The following is a 16740-nucleotide window of genomic DNA, read 5'->3' on the forward strand; positions in this document are numbered from 1 at the left end:
GTTTTAGATGCATAATTAGGCTAGTACAATGTGAAGTAAAATGCTATTCGCACCAATTACAAGGAACAATAGTCTATTTCTTTAAACCAGTTGCCTAAAATCACTTGCTACCAAAACTGACTTTAATCAGTGACGCGTCAGTTCTGCACATGTTTATGATAATAATCCATATTCTTGCGCAGAAAATTAAGTAAGAACACTTGTTCTAATTCATAATGTGAAGGTGCATGAGCTCGGTTTAGACGGGAAAAACTCACTCCATCGGGTGATCATAATTATTCAAAAAACAGAGGCATGCTGGTTATTGGGCTGAGTTCAACATGTTTTGACGGAGGTTGACACCATTTACCGTAACTGATATCGATTTTAATCTAAACCTTTTTTTGACACTGCTATATTTGGCATTGTTCGCACGTTTTAGTAGAATAATATAATCTTCGTAAATGAATTTTATTTTATCTGTTGTAGTATATGATCTCACAGCAGTGTGGTTTTAGAGCCCGATGTTGGGAAATTTTGTTGTGCAATGTAGTCTACTCGCTGAGACAGGTGTGTAGGCTGTGTTACTGCGTGGAGTTGTTCTAACCGTATGTTGGGTCAGCTACTGTAAAGCAAATTACTCTTCAGTCACATTGTCCAGCATGCCACATGTCCTTGAATAATTATGACGTCAACCGGGGCAATGAATTCTTGGTGTTAAAACCAGACTTATGAAGTTTAACATTATGAATTAGAAAAAGTATTCTAATTGCATTTTCCTTTCAATAATATAAACCCATCATATATCACGTGCAGAGCTTGTGGTGTTAATACGTGTCTCTATCCAAAGGCCATTTTGGTAGCAAGTATGACTGATTTTACAGATAGCTCAATATAGGCGACTGGCTAAAAGAAATAAACTATAGTTCCTAGTCCTACGTTACGGAAGATGTCTTAATATCTTGACTTCTGCTTTTTTCCTTCTCTGAGCATATCTACGGTCACCATTCGTTATTCATGACCATCGTTGTATCGTCCCTGACAACGAATACTCTCGTAACCAAACGAAAATTGAATTTGAATTTGCGCAGTTACGACCTAAAGATGCTCTATGCTCTATTCAACCCATCAAGGTTGAATTAGTCGCGCTCCTTGTGCGAAAGCCAGGAATTCCTCGTGTTTGTCTCGGCTTTTTCCGTTCTAGTTATACTTATTGTCATCTGTAATAGTGTGGAATAAGCTAGTTAGACCGAAGTTTCCAGATCATAGAGGAACACCTTTGAGGAAGGAGAACCAAGGTATTTAACCAGTTCTGATAAGAAGGCGGTTAACGAACTAATTAAAAATAGATATCATATAAAACCCAAATTTAATAATTTGATTTTTTTTCTCATGATCCATAAGTCTACAATGTCGAAAGATCAAATCAAAGTGGAGAAAACACAACTGCATCGCAAATTGAGCTTTATTACACCTTAACCGTACAACCCAAGAGACAGATATTGTAGCGCCGGTAGACCATTAACTTAACTGTACACAGCACATGTCTTCACGTCACACGGGCTTTTATGTCACGCGTACCTAACCCCCAGCACGTCAGCGTTTACCCCACCGGGGGCCTCCGTGGCTCATTTGGTTTGTGCACTAGCGCAACGTAATGACCCAGGAGCCTCTCACCAATGCGGTCGCTGTGAGTCCAAGTCCAGCTCATGCTGGCTTCCTCTCCGGCCCTACGTGGAAAGGTCTTTCAGCAACCTGCGGATGGTCGTGGGTTTTCCCCGGGCTGCTCGGTTTCCACCCACCATAATGCTGACCGCCGTCGTATAAGTGAAATGTTCTTGAGTACGGCGTAAAACACCAATCAAAATGATGATAATTTAAGTCTACAGAGGATGTCCGATGCGCTGATATGAGCGCCGCCTTCTAGTTTGTGTTGGAGTGCACATGTGCATTGTTTGAGCAGCATATGTGAGACAAGAAAATTATTGCAGCTAAGAACAATGACATAACCTTTAAGTTTGGAGCGTAACCTAAGTTAGGAATCAGATCTGGAAAGCCATCGATTCCATTATTCTCTCTGTAGCCACCAAGCCATAATAGTGACAGATATTATTAACAGTGCAGAAGTTTATCATATAATGTTAATGCACTTATGTCTGATAATAAGACTTTGTGATATTGAAGAGACAGATCATGTTTAAGTTAAAATATGCATTTACCTGCAACCAGAAATGCTTTTTTCCTTCTTTATTCTACATGGAACGATCTAAAACCTTGGTCATATGATGGTCTAACGCTGACTATAGTAAATGTGTCTGAAATCAATCTCATACAAAGTATACTATACAAAGAGAACTATCAGAAAAATAACGTTTCAGTACATTTATTAATAAAAATTGTTCAGATGAGGATAATAAATTTCTTTTGTTCTCGGAATTGATCTTTTTGCCCCCCAAATATCACTAATGATAAGTCAATACACAATAATACACAATTCAAATCGATCATGAATGTATGGGATCGGCAAATGAATTATCCTCCATGGTAATGATTATAAAGTAAGAATACGTCTGTAAAAGCACTAAGGACTATCCATTGCCACATTTGTCTGTATTTCCAAAACAGTTGCAACAGTATTTTATATTTGGAAACGTTTACTTCCTGCACAGACTAACCTGTATGAATCCGAAAAGAAACATGGCGTCAGTTTGTCCACCCGAGCTGTCGTGAAATGTTTCCTCCAGTCGGCGATCATGTCGGGAAAAAGGCATTTGTAAGCTGAGGGGTTGAATGCATTGGACTCCCCTGTTTACGGAAACATGTTATGGAGAAAATATACAGACATTTGTGTGTTGTGGAGGTGGTGCTTCTGACTCTACCGATTACCGACAAATGTATAACAGTGGACTTACACAGGCACTTTGAAAATTTCTTACAATGTTTTCAAATTTTCTGTGAATTTTAGATTTCGAAGTGCTGAAAAAACTTAAAATTTTATTTGATGTAAGCTAAACTTTAAACAACGATACTGTAATTCTTCAGCCTTTTTGCATGTTTGCAAGGTGTTTATTCAAGCATATTCTGAAGGCAGTTTTCTCTGTGGACCGATAAAGTTATATTTTTTGTGAAATCCTGAAGATGGTCAATCCGTCTAACGTAGTTTTGTCTCCAAATCAAATTAAGAATGTGCATAAATTGCTCTGAAAGTAGCTCTACCGTATGCGAAAATGTTGAAGAATTAGGGTAGAGTTTAAGCGTTCTGTCCTAATCACATAGAATATCCTATCTTGATACCATATCGCACCATTTACGGTTATTTTCGTGAGAGGGATTAGACAGGTTCCTGGGCGGGTGTGGGCAAGACAGTGGGGCTGCCATCAAGACATACAGCTAAATCATTATCTTTTACAGTGAGCACGCAATTAAGATAAATGGTTATTCTCCTTTTTCACATCAAACAATGTTGCGTGGTTGCTTGGTATCTGCGCTTTGACATTAACCAAGATTTTTATTCCAAGTACTATACATTGTCAATTAGAATAGAAATTCGGCTCCCAAGATGCTCAAGATGAGTTTCTGGCAGAAGTGATAGCGAGGTATAATTGTCATAATTTCTTAAAATCCTGCATGGCCTGTGTAAGACTTTACACACAAATAAAACAGATAGATAAATAATGACTGGGCTACCCAAAACTAGAAAATAAATAATAAAATAATAATAAACTAGAAAAAAAAAATATATATATATAGAATATATATATATATATATATATATATATATATATATATATATATATATATATATATATATATATAATATATAATATATATATATATATATATATATATATATATTTACCAATACTTTTTATAAATTTAATGTTCACACATCATTTTCCTACAGCGTACATGTAAATGACTGAGAGCTTGCTCTAAATGTTTAGACGCCATTTTCCTATAACGTATATGACTGAGATGCACATCAGTTTTGTCTGTTTTTTTTACTTTGGAACTTAATCTAAATGTTTAGACGCCATTTTCCTATAACGGACGTGACTGAGATGCACATCAGTTTTGTTTGATTTTTTACTTTGGAACTTGCTCTAAATGTTTAAACGCCATTTTCCTATAACGTATATGACTGAGATGTACATCAGCATTGTTGGATTTTACACCTTGAAACTTGAACTGAATGTTTAGGCCTCATATTTCTATAACATATATGACTCGATGTATATCAATTTTGTTTTATTTTTTATCTTGGGACTTTGTATCTTTATACCAGCCTTGTTAATCGTCTGTTGCCCAAAAGGCCCAGTAAAAGTGGGAATTTCACAAATTCCCTGTCCAAGACCGGGACTGAACCCTCACCGCATAGGTTCTAAGGATTAAAATAAAGCGTTGCAGCCTCTAGGGATTAGTGATACACGCCAGTCAGAAGCGAAAAGTCTGTTCAGGAAATGAGGCGCTACACATATTAGGTGTGGCTGATATCACAAATCTTCAACCATTCACATAAACAGGTGGTAAATAAATGTTCTGTAAATCATATTAGTTTACTAAAAGTTTACCGGTTTGAGTTTATACCTGTGCTGGGCAGTGACCAGGTCTCGGAAATGCTGACAAGGTCTGTTTCCGGATGTGCAGATGATTATGGGCGTCTGCAATCTCCTGAGATGCGTTAAACGCCTAAAAAGATAAATCCTTAGTTAAAAACATATTTTCTCAAAGCGGTACTAAAACACAATTTTCAAAATTTCTGGACACTGCGTGAATATTATGTTTGTTTCAGTTAACAATAATAATGGTACTTGTAAGAATATATAAAAGAATTATTGTATTGCACTGTAAACATCTATGAAAGTACATGCACTGCTTATGTTAGTCGTTCTTTATGAGATTTAGAATAATTTCCCTGAATTTATGAATTTTAAATTATTGAGAACATTTGTGCGAAAATGAGTGCTTTTATTGTAAAAACCTGACGAATTAAGAGAGAATTACAGAAGAATGGATGGAATATCCATCGCGTTTTGTTAAACTGGGTTGAATTTTTACAAATTTATGACGAACATCTTTCATATTTTCAGGGATAATCTCTCGAATATTTGAATGAAAGTATCTCTTCAACGGTCTATGAGTAGGCAAAAATAGGAATCTAAACTGTTGCATAAGTAAATGAGTAGCCGTAATTACAGCTACATGTAGAATATACACGGTTGATAACGTTCGTTCAATTGCGATCTGGTGGGAACGTTTGATGTGGACATAATTATTAGTTTTACCCTCAACCCAGGACATGTCACTTAATTAACTTTTCTGAATATCTGACGGACGGACTCAGAAAACCTATGACACATTTAACAAAAATTGTGACCCTGTTAACTAACTGGAATTCGACGAACATAACGGACCAGTTTTAGAGGCTCTCACATGGAGCTGAGTTCGGCCGATTTTTAGTGCCGAGTGCGACACGTGTTAAATTCGTGAAATGTGGGGGAGACTCGGGCGTTGTTGGCGAAAGGTCGTGGAGTTGTCGTGACTTCGTCCTGGCAAGGTTGTGCTGATCTGGCCCAGCCCTGGTGAGCCGGGTTTTTTTTTTTTTTTTTTTGAACATGTGCAAAGCCGTAAATATATCCTGTTGTTGAAAATTTTGAGTACTCGTGCGAAGCCGTAAATATATCGTGGTGTTGTCGTGGAGCAGTCGTTGTGCTCGGGACTCGTTTCTCGATCGGGCGAAGCTCGTGTGAGACTCGTACGTTAGTCCTAGAACAGTCGTGACATTGTTGTAGTAAAGTTGTACCACTCCTGTATACTCGTTGAACATTTGTGGATTAGTCGTATTGTCGTTGTCGTCGTGTCCTACTGTTGTCGTACAATACTCGGGTGTCTGTCGTGGAATCTCATCATCACGTGATCAGACATTTGTCTTTAAAAGGCGAGTGAAATGAATTTATCATTCAGTTTTTAAAATGCCCCCAAGAATGAAGAGGAAGTTTCGCGTGAACAGTAGCCATTTTGAACAAAAATGATCACATGATTGATGTCTAATATCGTTGAGAAGTCCTACTACCCGTGGAGCAGTCGTACAGGTCGTGCCTCTGTACTACTACACTTTTACTTCACTCTGGTTTGGTCGTAGAAACGTTGGGGTTAGTCGGAAACATGTCCTGACAGTATCTTCGTGTAGTCCTACTAGAGTCTTGATTTGCTCGTACCTTGGTTGTCTTTCATTCCCGACCAACCAAAACTAACCCTCGATTAAACATGACTGCAGTAGGACTATCCACGACAACAACAGGAGTTATCCCAATTTTTGCCACGACTAAGTAGGCCCTAGTCCTGAGATAAATCGGCCTCGTGGGAGAGCTACTTTTCACTGTTACGACGCTACACTCAAAGTATATGTAAAGGCTCGGTGAGCGCTATATTCGCCCTAATGCAGCTGGTGTTGCTCTGAACAGGGAGTTGAATATTGTGTTGAAATCTTGTGCCAGTTTCACCATGCTCCACCCAACGCCATTCAAGTCGAACTTAAAGACGATAAAAGCTACCGAATTTGAAAACTATGCGTAAAAATACTTTCCTTTATCGTTTTGGAGTGTTTTAAAGAATGTTAAGAGACTCATATGTCAGTTCTATGGTGGGCTTTAATGACCATGCCAGCAGTATTTAGGAACTCTGACGTCACACCACCTTTTCTACTTATGTTCAAGAAATATTTGAGAACATTATTTTAATCCTCTTTGTACACATTGGCAAAAGGAGCTATTCCAACATTATATGTCGTGCTTAGAGTTGGAAAAACTTGACGTTAGAGTTCCTAAACACTAGGCCACATCAAAATTAGAACTGTCGTCTCTGTAGACTCTGGTGTTATCGCTATGCTGTATGTCTTTAATTATATTGAAACTTTTGAATGCCTTTAACTATATCTTCAATAAAATCTAAAAAAATAAACAGCAGTTTTCAGGCATACTTTTTCGTGGTCTATCCAGCGATGCCAACATTGATTTTGAGCGCTCTTTTCCTTGAACTGGACTAAGTAACATGAACACCAACACTTTTCCTTCTTTTTTGGTTCTTTTGTGGGTGAATAATTCAAAAAGTAATACACTTGCACAAAGGAGACAGTCACGGTCACAAAACAAAGCATATATACTAATTTAATATCAGTTTGTTTTTAACAAATATATAGTAATTATCATAAAATGTCAATTATCACCTTGTGCTGGAGGTATTGGTTTCCGTTTGTACCTCTGTTTGAGCGTGCATGCATCAGGAAGTTACCGGGAAACTGATTTGTGGACCAGGCTCATGCTGACCTGACCTGATTACATGTGTATGACAGGAAAACTTGATTCACATGAAGTCGGATTTGGTTTAAACGTATTTATTTCAGTTGCTTACAGAGGAAGCCATAGGCTTATATCGTGTAATATTTGCAATAATATATACATTGTAAAGTTTTGTAAAAAGGCAGAATTGCATTTTGTTGTATTTATGAAAGTTGACAGGAATTGTTTACAAGATCGTGCAAAAACATTGTATTTATATATACACACAGAAACATGTATACCGATGTGTGTATACATGCGCACAAATCATGAACTCATACGCATATATGAACATTTATAAATAAACCCGTACATACACACACATGCGCGTTCGAATGGGCCTGTGTGTATATACTCACAAATAAGCACATATACATCTATTGTTATTTGACCTGGAACTCATTCATGGACTACGAATTTGAACTTTGATATGGAATTCATGCCTAGAATATCCACTGTCTGTCCGACATCATTGAAAACTGATGGCCGCTTCTCTCTTGTGTGTTACCTGCTTTATTTCCTAATCGTATAATTTCTTACACACCTTTGTCTTTGGGAGCTTGTGTTGAAAATGGATCTTGCCATTATCGACCAGGAACGCCCTTTACGGACTACGAATGGTATACGATTGTCAGACATGACGATTATACTTGACGTGCTACAAGGTCTAATCGAGAGCTTTTACAATGTAACTATATACAACAAAGTAGCTATCCCGTAAGTATATATATATTGTTATAAGTATATAATATATATTATATAATATATACACATATATATATGCACAATTAGAAGAAACAGGGTGATTTAATGTGATTTAAACATTAGAACCTTTTGGTATTGCTAATGTAGAAGCATACTTCTGAGCAAATCATTATATTCAGTTCAGTGAATAGAATGCTACAGCCATAAAGGAGAGTGGTAGCAGAAATGTTGTCCAAATAACCATATTGTCTGATATTTTTAAGCATGTTCTCCCTCTGAACAACATATCTGCTACAGTCTAAAAAAGAAATGAGTTTCTAGCGGCTTGCCACAGATACATTTGGGAGAATCAGTTATATAATTGTTATACAAATCGGCATGTAGCGAGCTACATCCATTTCTTAATCTGCACAAGATAATATTTAAACATCGGTTTCCAGCATAATACCATGCTGGTGGAAATGGCGGATACAACATTTTTGCTAGAGCTATTTTGAATTCTTGATAATTCTTAATTCTTCTAATCGAATATGGAAAGCTGTTCCAGTCACGCATAGTTTGTGGAAAAAAGATTTACTAAAAGTGGCTGTTTACATAGAAAAGTTGTTAATTGCTCTGTTGATCTAAATTGGTACGGATTACGCTGGTATGTTGGTGGTGGAAGCTTGTTTTCAAATACATTGCTAGATGCGTCCTGGAGGTTACGTTGGAAGAATAGCAGGCGATACATGTAGCGTCCTTTACGCAATTGTATAAATCCCGATTCTTCGAAGAGCAGGTTAGAGGCAACACTTAGATTTAAACCAGTAATGACGCGTAGTGCGTCCTTTTGCATGTTTTCTATGGTACGTGTTTGATCTTCAATAATATTGCCCCATACTATATCTGCATATTCCATTGATGGTCTTATAAAACTTTTGTACATAATTTCTAGGCGCTTTCGATTCAGACGATATTTAAGCGCTCTGAACATGGATAGTTTTTTATTGGCAGCTTCTATGAGTTTGTCTATGTGATAGGTCCAGTTTCCATTATTACCAAAAACTAGCCTTAAATGTTTATGTGTTGTAGAACAGGTTATACTTTCACCTCAAAAAATAAATATTAATTGTGACTGTTGTCTGCGTCTTGAAACGGCAAGCGCTACAGTCTTTTTCGCATTGAACAAAACAAGCCAAGTTCTGGCCATTTGGAGTTGCTTATCCTCAAAAGATTAACTTGTGATAATAAATAATGTACATGTATCCATATATTTTATCCCATATAGAACAGCGCTAAATTTTCCTTTCTAATTCCCACTTCACTTAAAATAATGAGTATGTACAGAATGATTTTACAAATATCGACGTCTTGTATGTACAGAATGTTTGACGGTGTATAAATATGAACATATAATATCCCATTGGTAGTTTAATCTACTGAGTAATTTTTCCTCCTTCTGATGATGACCAAATATAAAACCACAATTGTTATTGTTGCCAAAAGAACCGCTACAACAACAGCCAGGGCAATAATAGTGCCTTCTGCCGTGGAAGCACCAATGTTAAATCTTTTTATAAATTGTGCAGGTTGTGATTGTGAAGAATCTCCATTCTCTTTCTTCTCCGTGGGTGGCTGATAGGTACTACTTTCCATCTGAGGCTCATTGAGAAGGATCGTCGGCATGAAGTCCAACCAAAACTCGGCGCGTTTAACAAATAGTCCCTGTCCGATGGAATTATTTGACAGAGCCGTGGATAGCTTGAGGAACTTTTGTTCTTGCTGATCAAACTGTGGCCACTGGACGGGCACGGTTGTCTCTGGCAGGTTGGGAGTCCTGGAAATGTCAACAAAACTTATATAACACACATCGTACAGGGACTATTCAGGTTTGATATAAAAGCCTGTCTTAAAATACATTACAAATTTACTACCCTCCCACTTCAAACAAAAGTAACACGTCATAGATCTTTTGATCTGACCAGCATGAACAGCATAACTCCTAAGCAGATAGAAGTAAAATAACAGAAGAAAGAAGGGAAAAGAGAAGTAAACATATTCTTGAAACAAATGTTACTTATGAGATTTATTCCTGCCATTTGTATTCGACATGTATATATCTGTATTTATTTTTAAGATTTATGGTGAATAAACGAAATGAATAAATATTGTATTTACCCAGACTTTGCCATGTTGCTCCAATATGTCACGACATTCATGGACAATCCCAACTCTTCCTGCGTGTAGGTCAGATTCGCATCGGCCGTCCGGGAGAACCCAAACAGATATGGGACGTCCCCACCATGTGGGGTGCCAGTGATCACTGGATTATTGATGTAGGACGGAGAGTGGTCAAACAGGTACAGAAAAGTGCGTCCGTGACTGGAGGCATGAGCAAGGGCATGCCGGGTAATGGCGGAAAGGAAAGTGGCGTCTGCGTAAGCTTGGAACCAATCAGCGTTCGGAACTATGTTCCCATCAGAACGAGGCTCGTACGTGAATCGCACAGCTTGGTTCCCCTCCTTTGTGGTATTTCCGAATTTCTGCCTCACGATGGCTGGAATAAATTCCTCTTCGTAGAAACCCCTGGAGACTCCGCCATTCTGCTGGAAGGTGATGCCGTTCTGACGCTGAACCAGTTCGGCGAGGATTGAGACAAGAGAGCCCTCGTCGTTATTCATACCCAGCAGCAGGTCCGCATCGAAAAAACCGATTTCCTGTAGATAAGTGCCGTTGGTGATCAAGGAGTTTGGGTCGTCTGGAACAAAGTCAGCATCCACAGACGGTACCCAGGTAAAGTCGATGACAGACATACCTAAGGATTTGGGCATTCGGTGAGAGCTCTTGAAGATGTCCGTCACGTTTTTACTTCTCAGACAGTCCATCATCGCCGATGCATCATCCTCTTTGCCAGGCGTGTCGCAGTCGAGTCGTTTGGCAAACTCCATGGCGTCCTGCCGAGGATTTCTGTTCAGAGCGAAGGGAGATATGGCCGTTCCACTTTGGAGGATTAGACGCTGGAACAACCGGCTGCTGTGTGGGGAAAGGGCATGATAAGCTGCCGACGCAGCCCCGGCGGATTCCCCAATCAACGTAATCTTCTCCGGGTCGCCTCCAAATGCGTTTATATTCCGTTTTACCCATTGAAGAGCCAACAACTGATCCCAAAGACCGTAGTTACCAGGACACGAGCTGTCCTGTGTGTTAAGAAATCCCAATACACCGAGTCTGTGAAAAGAAATAAACAACAACATCATCCCAATGAAACTATAAACTTTCCAGAACATATTCCTTTATCGTGCAGACTGAGTGCACAGATATTCTTGATTTCGGTTCCATGTATATCATTAATTGTTCATATAATGAAAGTTTTTCTATGGCGGCTTTGCCACCGGTGGGTAACCAGTGTTTGAACATGATGCTTACGTATTCAGCCGTCGTTTTTGAAGTCAAAATATTACTTAAATCGTTTAAGTGCTAGTGAAAAATTGATCATGTTTTATCGATGTCTACAAATACATATATCTATGGATGTACGATATTCCTTTTAAAATGCTTAGCTGTTTTAGCTGCTTTAAGTGCAAAAATGGGAGTTCTGATTAAACAAATTACAAATTGGCCGTTACATATATATACCCGCATGTTATGTTTTATCTGAATAACATTTACACAGTACATGACATAGAGTCCCTTCTAAGAAACCCAGAGTTCACATAAATTCGCTTTTAATCACAATAAGAGATGTCGGCCCTGTCACAGCTTAATCTAAATAATAATGGTTGGGAAAATAGAGGAGGAAATTGTACACGCACACTGGGTTTGGTTGTTCCAGGTAAACAAAGAAAAAAAGCTACACACAGGACCTTAGATATATTTTAGGTAAAATACGCGATGATCCCGGATACACTGTAAATGCATTTCAAACAAAATAGAGAATAACACTGCTGAGCCTATATCCGGGTAAGGTGGGGATCAGTGTGTAGCCCTAACTCTCAGATAATTGTTATATGCCATGAATCAGCACAAAACTCAGCGTAGCAGAAGAGTTTTATTACGAGATACTGAACTTATTCTGTAATATTCACGGAATGTCCAAGTATGAGACATTATATTTTATTTCGTACATTTATACGGATCATGGCATCAGCGCTCTGCTTACTGTAACGGTTGTAATAAGAAAACTGAGAGGTAGTGAATCTTTTTAAACGGTTGTTCTCTAAAATATATTATTGGCCACATTTAACTGAATTTTATGAGAAATCTACTTGTACATTTTATTACAAATGAAAAAATTGCTTGAACAACTTATTTTTTACTGAAAGAGTGCTTTCTATTTTCTGCTTAATTAAAACTTAATTAATGTCACACGTGATAGATGCGCACATTAATAGCCTATTTTACAGATATTGCTCATATTATATATTATTCTGAAGTTAACCTTGCAAATTCAAATACTACTTAACGGGTTAGTTATTCTTCAAAAGTTGTAAACTTTGACTTTGCGTCACACAAATTAATCTCTAGAAAGCCTTTCAAAACGCACATGCTTTACTATACTAACAGTCCTTGTATGATGGACCTGAAACTATCTCACTAACTGGAGTTGGTGACTATCTTTTATATGAGGATCATTTAGGCTCAAAGTTAAGCTAAATGACCATTTATAAATGCCATGTTATCTCTAAGAATGTTGCGATTTGATGGACGGATTCCTAAATTCGCACATTAGGCTTTATGTTGAGAGGTTTGTCAAAAGTCTACCGAAGGACGATGGTTTATTGCGGGCACTTCAGTTTCCATCCATAAACCAACCGCAGCCATATCATTTAAAAATTCTCGAGTATCGCGTTAAACTGGGTGAATCGAATAAAATAAATAAATAAACTTAACAAAATTTATCTAAAAGATAGAAGATCGCATGTAATTACCTGTAATTCATGGTGACAAAGATGACGCCTCCTTGGCCAGCTATACTGATGCCATCATAGTTACTGGCGGTGTCAAACTGAAAGGCCCCACCATGAATCCAGACCATGACGGGCACGGGGTCTTCACTGCTGGTATTTGCCGGTACGAACACGTTCAGGAATAGACAGTCCTCCGCACCAGTATTACCTTGTGTACAAGGCTGGCCGTACTCCGTGGCGTTGTAAGTGCCCTGAAATGGTGCCCTTATTTCTGGCTTTCTGAAGCGCAGATCTTTGACGGGAGGTTTAGCATAGGGTATACCGAGAAAGGTTCTGACCATGAAGGCATTGTCAGAGGTTCCTCTTATCGACCCGACCGGCGCGTGCACGATATTCTCACACTTGACGGTGGTTACCAGCAATATCCAAAGCAAACTGGACAGCAGACTGCCTTGAGGAAGAGAACTTCTTAGCAAAACCATGGTTATTGCGCTATGTACGATGCCAGCTGGGACCTGGACCAAGTAACAGTTTTATATACAGATGTTCCGTTGTGTATTAGCTGTGTATTATGAAGCTAAAACGCAAGCGTCAGTTGATCATCCTATTGTTCTCTTAGCGCAGTGTGCGGGACAATGACTTTAACAGCTTTATATATCCATTTCAAATTCATTCATCATTGCCAGGTAATATCTAACAGGACACAGATCCGACAACGTGGACTGGATTCACGGATGTTTGCATCCGGTGCAAGGTAACTACATATACAAGTACATCTTACAGATGACTTCGCAAGAACATTCTGGATGTTTTCGCAAGTCACACATTGCACCGCTCCTAGTCACGTGATCACAATGCGACATAACTGACCACGCTTAATATGCACATACATATCTCCACCAACATTCCATTGGAAAACCACTGAATCGTGCATTGAATTTGACATTTGACATTTAACATCTTATTTCACAAATTTCAACCTGCGACATGCACAGGAAAAAAACATCTAAAATATGCTGGTATCGATAGAGTTGGCAAATAACCTGCATCTTTTAGTCACAGTTTTTACTATCTCAAAGACATATGTGTATACAATCATTAAGACTGGTGGAATAAAATACATGTAGCTTATCTCAAAGACATATGTGTATACAATCATTAAGACTGGAGGAATAAAATACATATAGCCTTTTGGAAAAGCACACGAAAGTATGGCTACATCCACACGTAATTTTACTTCAAGTTTTCATCCCATAAACCACCTTTACTTGTTCATCATTCAATAGGCAACGTTCAAAATCTCAGTATACTGGCAAGACTGATGTATAAAAAGAAATTCCAAAGACAAAGTGCATACAAGAATCAGTCAACTGAACACTGAGAACAAAACTTCAATATTTTTCTAGCGAGTCTCAGTAGCTGAGGGGGTACGCCAGCGCAATGACTCAGGAGAGTCTCATCAATGCGGTTGCTCTGAGTTCAAGTCCAGCTCATGCTGTCCGTACGTGGAAAGGTTTTCTAGCCACTTGCGGATGGTCGTGGGTTTCCCCCGGGTTCCGTCTGATTTCCTCTCACCATAATACCGGCCGCCGTTGTATAAGTGGGGCATAAACACCAATCAAATAAATAAGTATTTACCCATGCATATATACGCCGGCAATACTGAAGTATTTTAATTTAAAGGGCGGTGGTCAGGTTTACAGGAGAGAAAACCTCCAGAGCGTACATCCATTTCCCAGGTACTACCAGCCTTCTGGTTCAAAGTCGCTGGTGAACTAGTGAGAGCTGGGTTCAACACTGGAATCTCACTGGGCAAGGACGGATCGGCAGCAGCCAGAGTAATGCCTGATACAAATGAGCGAGTAAAGCCGGGGCAAGCCGTGATAACACATCTCGGCTATAGTTTCCATACTTAGGTAATTAATTTAGGAAACGAGAATGCAGATATTTGAGCCAATCAAATCAATTTTCTGTATTTACCAAGAATAGATCAAACTATCGCCTTTCAGCAAGTATCACACTCGTGCCTGTACTATTTACAGGTTGAAAATAATTTAAAAGTGTGAAAAAGTTATTATGCTACCCACTATATATATTTTAAGGTCAACAGGCTTATCGATTATAAACGATTGCACGTGCGGAGACGAGTGTGATATTTTGTGAAAGGTAATTATTTTGTCATTGTAATTCGCCTTGAGGGCAAGCAACTTTCAGAAATAACTAAAATGTTGTGCAACTACAGCAGGATATGTTGCAAAATACGTCATCCCAAAAAATGTCACCCAAACAAATTTCATCACTTTACTAGCAATAGTTTTCCTCCGAAAAGTGCAGAATATGTAAAAGGTTGGGTTATCAATATGTTATATATGTTAGTGTAAGGGCGACGTCCCCTGACTGATAAATCCAAGGATATTCTCCAAATATATAAAACTCTTTCTCTCCTATCTGCACTATACACACACACACACATATATATATAGGTCTGTTTTGAACTGTTTTACACGAAGCCTCTTACATCGAACAAACATAAAGCTTCAGGGCCAGTGGAAACCGGTTCTGCACACCACACACGCATATTCAATTAGCACGATTCATTCATTTAGGTGCTAGCATATGAAAGTAAATCCTGTTTGTAGACAGACCTTGATTGGAGGGGAAATCCGTTAGCTTTAAAGGTCACGACATTTTATTTACAGGTCACAATCCTTGTATATATAGCCCTATACATTATAGCATTACATGCTTTTTTCAACACGTGTTGACAAGTACTGCCAAACCTCGAAATAGTGCTGTCAGGTAAAGGTGTGTTTACATTACGATGTTTCCTCACATGGGTGATTGACGGCAGGTTGAACCGGAAGTGAACAAATGGTTCAACTCAAGAAAATATTCGCGCAGAGGCGGACTTATTTTACTAACACCTTAACTTGCGAAACAAGGCATGCTGAATGAGAAATAAAAGATTAGTAACATGTGTACGATCTCAGTATGTTTTCGTAATAGTACTATACAATTTATACTGTGCCTATATAGGTACGGGAGGTGTTTAATCAGCACGCGACACTGGGTAATAGGTATAGAGCTTAAACGTCTTGTTTCTATGAATGAAGCTAATAAAATTAAAGCTAATCAAATCCGACCGCTGTGCTTACAGCTGTTTAAACTACCCATAATACCTGGCACATCCAATAAGTGTGACTCTTTCTGCCATCCTGGTAAATTCGTTTAAAATTCTCCTAAACCTGGATTCCAGTCGCTGGTCGGGGCGTCCGTGGCTCAGTTGGTAAGCGCGCTATCTCAGCGTAATGACCCAGGAGCCTCTCACCAATGCGGTCACTGTGAGTTCAAGTCCAGCTCATGCTGGTTTCCTCTCCGGCCGTACGTGGGAAAGTCTGCCAGCAACCTGTGAATGGTCGTGGGTTTGCTCTGCCCGGTTTCCACCCACCATAATTCTGGTCGCCGTCGTATAAGTGAAATATTCTTGAGTACGGCGTAAAACACCAATTAAATATATAAATAAATAATCACTGGTCGCCTTGAAAAAACAGAAATGCAAGAATTGGTTATGCAATGCTTATGTCTTTGATATATGATATGTGAAACAGCTTAAATATTTTTGTGAACTTAATGTACAATACAGAACATCTCTGATTTCGTATCATTTATTTGTAGGTGCAAATAAACTAAGAAAAATCTCACAATCGACACCATAACCGCCATTTCCCGAACAAATCCACACGTCCAAAGAGGACATCATGTATTTGAATTCTCCCGGAATTAGTCGAGGCTGTGATGACGTAAGGACCCGAGTGAGTGATGGCCGGAAGTTT

At 38.7% G+C, this 16740-nt stretch overlaps 1 protein-coding gene across 1 annotated transcript; it reads right to left on the minus strand.

Moving 5' to 3' along the window:
• Nucleotides 1–7358: 7358 nt before the first annotated feature.
• On the minus strand, nucleotides 7359–13639 carry LOC135475031 (cholinesterase-like). Its single transcript, XM_064754766.1, has 3 exons — nucleotides 12929–13639; nucleotides 10179–11228; nucleotides 7359–9837 (listed from the first exon to the last, which is right to left on the minus strand). The coding sequence occupies exons 1-3, from the start codon at nucleotides 13387–13389 to the stop codon at nucleotides 9432–9434; spliced, it is 1917 nt and encodes a 638-aa protein (XP_064610836.1). The 5' UTR covers nucleotides 13390–13639; the 3' UTR covers nucleotides 7359–9431.
• Between the last annotated feature and the right edge of the window lie 3101 nt (nucleotides 13640–16740).

The sequence above is a fragment of the Liolophura sinensis genome, chromosome 1 (genome assembly GCF_032854445.1).
Source record: "Liolophura sinensis isolate JHLJ2023 chromosome 1, CUHK_Ljap_v2, whole genome shotgun sequence".
Classification (NCBI taxonomy): domain Eukaryota; kingdom Metazoa; phylum Mollusca; class Polyplacophora; order Chitonida; family Chitonidae; genus Liolophura; species Liolophura sinensis.

What these genes read in the sequence shown, in the direction of transcription:
- LOC135475031 (XM_064754766.1), bottom strand. Translation starts at nt 13,389, where the DNA reads ATGGTTTTGCTAAGAAGTTCTCTTCCTCAAGGCAGTCTGCTGTCCAGT. An exon ending in TTTGTCACCATGAATTACAG is followed by an intron (nt 11,229 to 12,928) that starts GTAATTACATGC and finishes TTCTTTTCACAG; the next exon opens with ACTCGGTGTATTGGGATTTC. An exon ending in AGCAACATGGCAAAGTCTGG is followed by an intron (nt 9,838 to 10,178) that starts GTAAATACAATA and finishes TGACATTTCCAG; the next exon opens with GACTCCCAACCTGCCAGAGA.